This window comes from Lagenorhynchus albirostris, chromosome 2 (assembly GCF_949774975.1).
Source record: "Lagenorhynchus albirostris chromosome 2, mLagAlb1.1, whole genome shotgun sequence".
Classification (NCBI taxonomy): Eukaryota; Metazoa; Chordata; class Mammalia; order Artiodactyla; family Delphinidae; genus Lagenorhynchus; species Lagenorhynchus albirostris.
Window position 1 is genome coordinate 164515635 of NC_083096.1, and position 9143 is coordinate 164524777.

At 53.5% G+C, this 9143-nt stretch overlaps 1 protein-coding gene across 1 annotated transcript; it reads right to left on the minus strand.

Moving 5' to 3' along the window:
• Nucleotides 1–189: 189 nt before the first annotated feature.
• On the minus strand, nt 190–8770 carry XKR8 (XK related 8). Its single transcript, XM_060140895.1, has 3 exons — nt 8358–8770; nt 6106–6302; nt 190–3329 (listed from the first exon to the last, which is right to left on the minus strand). Exons 1-3 carry the CDS (start codon nt 8648–8650, stop codon nt 2620–2622), a joined length of 1200 nt encoding a protein of 399 aa, XP_059996878.1. The 5' UTR covers nt 8651–8770; the 3' UTR covers nt 190–2619.
• Between the last annotated feature and the right edge of the window lie 373 nt (nt 8771–9143).

The following is a 9143-nucleotide window of genomic DNA, read 5'->3' on the forward strand; positions in this document are numbered from 1 at the left end:
ACATCTCCATCTCCCCCTCCCATAGGTATAACGTCTGCACGTTTCTCAAGAACCTTTCCGGTGGCAGGCTAAAATGAGCAAATCAAGAGCTTTTTTATTCTTCAAAAACAAGTTTCTTGACATAAAAAAAAACAAAACAATGGAAATCTTCAAAGGAAATTTCTAATTACAAGTAACATCACTGTCATCTTCTTCAAATTCTTGATTCTGTAAACTTTATTTACAAAGGAAACGACCACTAAATTCCACAGCTTTTTAAATTACATACCTGTTACCCTTATTTGACAATTTCATCTAGAGAATACAGATGAGAGCTTAGCCAAAAAATTAAACATCTCTTTGGATCTTCTCAGGGGAAATAGCCTAAGACACTACACTGCATCATCTGTTTGGGCCTGTATGGCATCTCCCCAGAGCCTAGTCTTCTCCACATATGACAGGAAGAAGTAGAGAAAAGTAAATGTAGCAAGTTTTGTTTTGTTTTGTTTTAATTGAAGTATAGTTGAGAGCAAGTATTTGTTTTAGTGAACCCCTTAGAAGCTATGTTTGAGGCTAGGTTGGACACTAAGCCCAGGGATTTATAAAGGCCAAGCCTGCTCTCTGAGGTCTCAACCCTTGATATTCCCTATGAGTTGAGAAAAATAATGATTTCACTTTTGTGTGTGTGCAAATGTGTGTTTATAGTCAATTAAAAAAACGATCCTTTTTCTGAGGTTATATGTCCTTTCATAAGACAAGATAATAGATGGTGGTAGTTTTTATGATGCCCTTTTTCATTAAAGTTAACTTGGCAACCATGTTGGCCATTATATTGGTTCATGAAATTCAGAAGTCTGAAAATCATTGGACTAAGTGATCCTGGAGATCCTTTCTACCACTACCATTCTGTGTATGTAAAAAGCACCAGCATCATCTTCCCAGAGTTCCTCCCTGCTCCCAACCTTCATCTCTGTGTCAGCCTTGGCTCCAGGCCAGTATAACTGCTACAAGCCCTCCTTCATCCAGTCACTGCTGACTTGGTGTCTGGAATAAAGCACATCTGCATGGCTGTCATCCTCACCTCCTTTAGGGCGTATATCAGTTTCTCAGGGAGGCCTTCCCGGCCATTCTATATAAAATTGTAACTCACACCTACAACACACACACACTCTCCCTACCTTATTTTTCTTTTAGCACTTAACACTATCTGATACATTCTTTCACTTATTCTGTTTACTGTGTCTCCACTAGATGAATGAATGAATAATAGACTCTCCTGGATCCCGTCCCAGTGGTGATGAACCTTTCCTTCTGTCTCCAGTGCCCTTTCCCTGCTCCTTCTTTCTCCAAACCACAGACTTCCCCAACACCACTGCCCACATCCACATCCCCTGTCATCACTGCATCGCTCCCAGTGACCTCCCAGCAAAAAGACCTTCCTTCACCTGCGCTCGCGTATTCACTTCCTGATACCAAAGGTGTACCTACTCCCGCCAGGCCCAGCAGCAGAGCCGGCTAAGAGCACATGCTAGAGTCAGCCCAGATCTGGGTTCTGATGCCCACCTGAGCGGTCAACACCACACTGGCTCACCAGCTCCTGATGCTTAGAAAACAAGGTTAAGAAGTCTTGCCTAAGCCAGCCCTCTTCTCTGGTCCCAGGGCCTTTACCGACTTTGAGAGGAGGACTTTGCGTCCCTGACCCCTTTTTTCCAGGCAGCTTTGAACTTGGTGGCGGATTTAATGACACAACTAGGCTAGGGGATTTCATGAGGTTTTAATAATAATCTAATAATACTGTTCAACAAAGACAACACATGTGTCTCTCGCTTACAGAGACGCAGATACACACACCTCTTCCACTCACACAGACTGAGGTAGAAAGTACACTGCCTGAAGCACAAAAACATACTCAGCGGGCCGAGCCACGGCCCAGACCGCAGGTTCACAAGGCACTTGATTGAAAGGTCGCCCCTTGAGAGCAGAGGCAGAGGCCGGGCCAGCTGCACTAAGGCCTTGGATGGGCTGACAGGGCTGACAGGCAGTCAGGCATCCCTGGCTTCCAGCCTGAGAGCCTGTTCTGGAGTATCTGGAGAGGGTAAGGGGCGAAGCTGGAATGGCAGCTGATCTGCCAAGGTTAGAATGATGCTTCTGGCACGTAAAAGGCCCTCGGTAAACATTTGCTAAATGAATTGAATGACTGGGGTGGGGCAGCGGAGGAAGAATTCCAGAGAACACATCCTGGAGGTCCTGGGGCCTTCCAGCCCAGGACAGGGGAACCAAGGGTGGGACAACAACTCCACCGATTATTTTAGAGGTAGCCAGGGAGGTAAAAATACCAACACTGGGATGCTTTGGGGTTATGCTTGTTTGGGGGGAAGGGAAGAGGCGGTCTCTTCTTTCCTCCCAAAGTGTTTCATACGTAATTGGGGCCCTGGACCCTCCAGGGCCCAGCCCTTCTCATCTTGTTCTCCTCCTTGAGGGCAGGCCTCTGTCTTACTCAACTCTGGTCTCCAGCACCTGGCACAGATCAGGCATCGAGTGCTCGTTGAGTGAATCAAGGCCCACAGCAGCATAAGCAGCTTATCTTCTACATTCTACCAACTGATTCCATCAGTCCCCTTGGCTGGGTCTGACCCTGCCTCAAAGGACACCATTCACCTCTCCCTTCCATGGCAAAGCAGCCTCATCCCTACCTTTGGGGAAAAAGTTCTTAGCCAGATGGGCCATGCGCCTGTTCTGAGGCAGCTGACGCCCCTCGAGGGAGTGCAGACCCCGGGTCCCGTCCACCTGGTCAGGCTCCCAGCGGCAGCTGGGGTGCAGCCAGCGGTAGTAGACCAGCCGCAGAGCCAGCCCCAGGAGGAAGCAGGCGCCGGCCGCAGGCAGCAGCCTCTGCAGCAGGCAACCGCTGGGCAGCCAGGTGCTCTGAGTCACCCAGGCGACCACCAGCAGAAGGCTATCATTCAGGAGGAACGCCAGGTGGATGGTAGCACGGCCTCGGGTTCGGCCCTCAGCCACGTTGAACCAGGAGAAATAAAGGATGGTGGCCACCGTCGCCCGGTACAGCCACTCGGAGCAGGGATCTGGCATAAAGTCCGTGCCCTGAAGCCACACCCAGAACAGCAACACCAGCCACAGGCCCAAGAAGTGCAGGGCCACACAGCGGGGGAAGAGGGCCGAGAACAGGGCCACGACCAGGACTCGGGGCCACAGCAGCAGCAGGTTCCACAGGAAGTAGATCACGGAGGCACCCAGCCCCAGGAGGGGCTTGGAGGGGAGGCAGGTGCGCAGGGCCCGGTGGTAGTCAAGCAGTGCCCACGAGATACCCACAAAGGACGTGCAGATGCTGACCCCTACGAAGAGGAAGAGGAGACAGGTGAGCCCTGCGGGCAGCCTGCAGGTACTCCCCAGAGGCCACGGGTACTGCGAAGGCCTCGTAGCCACGCTGACGTGGGTATTAGGGCCCCCCATTTGTTGAAGCGAAAACTACAGCTGGAGACCAGCAAGTTCACACAACCCCAAACAGAGCTAGGATCCATATGGAGTCTGCCCTTCACCGCAAACCTTTCCTTTTCAGGTGCTACTACGGTTATATTTTTCACGGATGAGAAGGTGTGTGACTTATACACTCTCATCGGCACCCCTGTCACCCAGCATCTGGCACCCCTGGGCCTTGGCCACACCCTGAGCATCTTCTAGGGCCCTGTAACCCTTCCTTTCCCGGAAGAGCCCACGCCTTTCTTGGATCTGAAAATCAGCAGTCCAGTTCCCCCTTCTTAGTCTCAGAAAGGGAAGCAGGAAATCCCATGGGGTGGCGACAGGCCTCTAGCTGAAGCTGCCTTCCGGGGCCAAAAGGGATGTCCCTGTTATACGGGTGGTTCAGCCTCTACTCCCCTCCACCCTCAGACTGGGCCCCGGTTTTGATTTTCCAAGACTCGAAGTGTACAGTGGGGATCCTATCCCACCTCCTAGTTGCCCATCCTGGACTAGAAGCACCAGGCCCTCCAACGAGGGCTGGAAGCATCTCTAGACTGCTTCCTCCCCGCCCCCTCCCTATTGCATTCAGTCAACAGATGTTCGCTAGGGACCTGCTATGGGTCAGGAACCCACTCCCAGCCTGGAATCAGATCTGTGGCCTTTGTAACCACCCCACACTCAGGGTCTCAGCAGGGCTGATATTCCTCCAGTTTGCCAGCGTGCCGCATTCTCTGACCTGACAAGCGATGCCCTTGGTATTAGGTGGACCCAGGCCCTGGTTCCCCTGGCCTACTCCTCCTTACCCTGCAAGTTCTGGCTTCATTATCCCCTATAGTCACCCATCTGGACCCCACCCCACCCCACTCCGCTGTGCAGCTCCTATAGCACCCCATTCCTCTCTGGAGTCTTATCACACAGTAATTATTTCCTTATCTCTGAGCCCCTTCAGGGTAGGAAACAGATTCTGCTCCCCAGGGATCCCCCAGAAGCTGGCATATAACAGCAGCTGAATACATGTTTGCTAAACAAAAGTTGGGAAAACCTGTCTCTTCCCTCAATCCCCCATCCCCACTCCCTCCATACACAGCGTAGACTGTCCCCATTTAGCCCTGGTCCTAGACACCCACTGCCTCCAAAGAGACAAACAAAAAGCACAGTCATCCCTCAGTATCCACAGGGGATTGGTTCCCAAAATCCGCGGATGCTCAAGTCCCTAATATAAAATGGCATTAAGAGTCAGCCCTCTGAATCTGTGGATGCGGGACTCACAGACAGAGGCCCGACGGTACGCGCACAGTGAGTGCTGTGTGTCCCAGGGCAAATCGCTTCACCTTTCGGCATCTCTTCCCTCTTGTGTAAAATGGAGATAAATATAGCACCAAACTAGAGGCGCTATGAATGTGAGCGATGATGACAATAAAGCACTTTCCTCAGTGCTGGCTGATAGCAGGCACTCAATCGTGATGGCCGCTATTACTGGTTTTTGTTTTGTTTTTCAATTAATACTGTAGACTCAGATTAGCAAACTGAAAGGGCCCTTGGAGACTGAGTCCAACTCCCCAGCTTGTACAGCTGTGGAAACTGAGGCCAGAGAGGGGATCTCCAAGTCCCGCAGAGAGTGGAGGCAGAGCTGGGACTGGCTCCTTGGGAGGCTGTGCCTGGTACGGCAGCAGGTGTGCGAGGGCTGAGGAGGAGAAGGGGAAGCCTATACCCTGAATCAGATGTGAGCTGGAGTCCTAACTTGGCTGCCAGCTGGCCTGTGACCTTGGGCAACTTCCCTAAAAGCCCTCCCAAAGCTTCTCTTTGCACAAACCTCTCCTGTGTTTTATGAGGCCACCCGCCTCTTCCTTTTCAGATCACTCCACATGCTTTCCTGTAACTACCTGCTTTACAGTCTATGGTCCTGGCAGGCCAGGGGCTGTGTCCATCTCCTTATTCACTGTGGTGTTCCTAACACAGGGACAGGCACAAAGGCGCTCGATCAAAACAAAGGCATGGGGCTTCCCTGGTGGCGCAGCGGTTGAGAGTCCGCCTGCCGATGCAGGGGACACGGGTTCGTGCCCCGGTCCAGGAAGATCCCACATGCCGCGGAGCGGCTGGGCCCGTGAGCCATGGCCGCTGAGCCTGCACGTCCGGAGCCTGTGGTTTGCAACGGGAGAGGCCACAACAGTGAGAGGCCCGCGTACCAGAAAAAAAAAAAAAAAAAAAAAAAAAAGGCACTCTGCATGTACAAAGGCGCTCAGTAATTTATCTATTGATCAACAAATTGCTTATTAGGCATCAGGCACCCTACACACTTCACCTGTTATCTCCAAAATAGTAAAAATTACACTTAAGATGTATTATGCACTAGGCACGAGGCTTTATAGGCATCACTTCACTTAAACCTTTCATTAACCGTATGAGGTAGGATCACTTATTACATCCATTTATTTGTCCAGATGAGAACAAACTGATAGCTCAGAGAGGTGGGGTCCTTTGTCCAAACTCAAGGCTAGAGCATAACTTTGCATTTGAACACAGACCTGCCCGACTAAAGGACATTCTCCTATTTTCTAAGCAGCCTTTATAAAAGAGTGAAAACCTTTCTGACACTTGTGGGCAACTTTCCCAAGGTGTAAAAGGGGGGCTGGCCGAGGGCCTGACACTCACACTGGTAGTACTCGGCGCTGCCGCTCTGCAGCATGATGGCCAGCACCAGTGTGAGCTGCGGTGTCATCTCCAGGAAGGTCTCAAAGAGCCGCAGCATGCTGATGTCCAGGGAGAGGAAGTCGGCATAGGCCAAGTCGAACTGGGTAGGGACCTCCTGCCGCCACACCAGCAGCCCCTGCTGCAGCCCCTGCACGCACCTAGGCAGTACACACGATGCCCCAAGGGGCCCAGTTAGCATCCTGTGGCATTCCTCCTTCCCTACCCATCGAGTGGATGCAGACAGGCTCAAATCCTAGCTCGTCACATACATGCTATGAGGCCTTGGGCAAGCGACTTACCTCACTGAACTTGTTTCTTCATCTGTGAAGTGGGGATAAATACAACAGCTATTACTTCTGCGGTAGCCACCATACCAAGCTCATCACAAACCTTGTCCCATTTACTCCTTTACAATATCCCCATTTTACAGATGGGGAAACAGGACCAAAGAGCAAATGAGCAGTGGAAACAGGATTTGGACCCAAAGCTGTTTGAATTTGAAAGGTGTACTGGGAAATTGCCTAAAGTGAGCATTCTCAAATTTTAGCAAGTGTAAGAATTTCTTAGGATCCTGGGGGGAAGGAAGCCATTGAGAGCTTCTGAGCACAGGCAAGACAGGTCCTACTGTGCTACAGAAAGAGCACCCAGGGATCCATTTAACAGGCCTGCCCAGAGTGATGGGAACAGACGGGGCAGAGTTAAGAGAGTCCAGAGGTTGGACAGACAGGCCTGAGAGATCCACTGGCATGAGGGGGCAGTGGAGGATGGACCAAGATCTCCCCCCGCCCAGAACTGATCTCAGTTGGCTATTGGAAGGTGAGGCCATTCACTCATTGCAAGTTCATTCATCAGATGTTTACTGTCACTTCCCCTGGATGAACTTGACAACACACTCAGGGAGCAGGCCCGAGTTCGGGGCGGGGGGAGGTCCCCCAGTGCCCTGGCAGAGGCCTCAGCCTAGTCACAGGCAGGAACAGAGACACCGTTTTCTCAACCAAAGCTCAGTACAGTCTGTCTGACTCATGCTCAGCAGAAACAGAAGATACATGATGTAATTATAGATTCAGGGCTCACTGCGGGCTGCCAGGACTGTAATAACTGTGCCCCTTCGTGTTCACCCAAGGTGTTATTGATGCCTGGACAGTCCCTCAGGCAACACTGCAACATTCAAAGCTCCTCTCGCCCACTCCTGGAGACTCAAGGCAAGATCTGGAGAGAATCTGTAAACATGGATTCAAGAGCAGATCCTGGCTCCGTCCATCCCATCCCAACCCAGACCACATCATGTCCTGACTTCACATGACTCTGACCCCTTCGTTTCAGTTTCCCCATCTCTAGAGGGCCCCCGCCCGAGCCCAACCCTACATGGCTCCAGGGACATGGATGTGTCAGACCCCACCTCTGCCCTCTTGCTTGGTCTGGGAGTGAGGGGGTGGGGTGGGGAGCAAGTGTTCAAGGGAGAATACAACTGGGAAAGACAGGGTGGGAGGCACTGGCCATGAGGGAACAAGCGCTGCTCTGGGGGTCAGGGCTGCTGCAACTCCAGGTGACCCAGCTGATCATGAAGCTAGCTGACACGTGCTGCCTGCCTACTCTGCACCAGGGCAATTTACAGGTCTCATTCCATTTAATCCTTACACTGTGAGCCTCTGGAACAATGAGTAAACTGAGACCCAGAGGGGTCAAGTGAATTGCCCAAGGCTCCACCCACAGCTAAAAGCAACGGGAGGTCTGTTGCCACCAGGCACTGTGCGGGGCACTTCCCTCTCTGCCCTTCACCACAGGCCTGCCAGCCACACCTATCTCGAGATCACTACCTCCTTTAACAGAGGAGGAAACTGAGGCTCAGAGAAAGGCAGGAATAAAGCCACACAGGTGGTAAAGCCAGGATTGGATCCCAAAGGGTCCGACTCCAAGTCATGTGCCTCCCTTCCCTCTCTGGGCCTCAGTTTCTTCAGCTGTGCCAGGAAGGGTGCCGTTCATGAGCTCTGAGGGCTGCCAGCCGGTTTCTCCCTCATCAGGGATCAGGAGCTCACCTGTAGGGGGAGGCGCCCGCTAAACTACAAGGGGCTTAGTTTCCTCCTCAGGGTCTCAGTCCTCTCCTCTCCGGCCCCTTCGCGGGGTCAGGGCTCTCACCTGCGCTACCAGCCCAGCTGCAGGAGGTGACGTTGACTTCCGTTCCCCCTCCCTCTCCCGGAGGGCAGGGCGCTCACCTGTATAGGTAGCCCAGCTGCAGGACGTGCAACAGCGCCAGGCAGTGGCCAGGGGGCTTCGGCGCGTGCGGGCTGGAGAGGTCGGCGCGCAGCCAGACCCAGCTGAAGAGCTGCAGCGCGACTGAGGAGAGGCCCAACAGCGCCAGCACTAGCGCGGCCCACAGGTAGCGACCGCTGAGTACATACTGGCTCGCGGCCCACAGGTCGGCGCCCAGGTCGATCAGGAAGGCGAGGGTGCCCAATACGCCCAGGACCAGGTCCCAGAAGAGAGCGGCGCGTGGCGACCAGGGCATGACCCGCCAGCCTCTGCCCCTCTTTCTCTTCTGGGCTCGGACCCACCCTCCCGGCCCAGGGTCGCCCTCCCTGCCCAGGGTCGCGGTGGCAGGAAGGAGGCGGACACAGCCCTCGGGGCCGCCCAGGACTCGGGCTGCGGGGCGGGACTTCCCCGTCCCGCCCTGTCCGGGGAGGAGCGAGGTCCGTAGACCCCGCGGTTGGGGTATCAGCGGTCCCACAGATCCCTGGCCCTGCCGCCTGCCTAGGCATCCCCGCACTCTCACCCCAGCCCCGCTGAGCCCTGAGGGCCCCGAGGACCGCTAGGCCCGAAGACGGACCGTCCGAGGCGCAATGCCCTTAGCTTCGGAGGCTTCTAATCGCCTTGTTTTACATTTGAGGCTCCTGGAGACCCAAAACGGCGAATCTGGCCCGGAGATTAGCGCCCGGGCTAGAACTGCGATGTCTCACGTCTGCGCTGTTGCAAAACAAAACAACAGAACGCCAAGGCGCGTT

Coding starts and splice junctions, on each gene's coding strand:
- XKR8 (XM_060140895.1), bottom strand. CDS start 8,650: ATGCCCTGGTCGCCACGCGCCGCTCTCTTCTGGGACCTGGTCCTGGGC. Junction 6,303..8,357: donor CAGCTGGGCTACCTATACAG/GTGAGCGCCCTG, acceptor TGTACTGCCTAG/GTGCGTGCAGGGGCTGCAGC. Junction 3,330..6,105: donor CAGCGCCGAGTACTACCAGT/GTGAGTGTCAGG, acceptor TCCTCTTCGTAG/GGGTCAGCATCTGCACGTCC.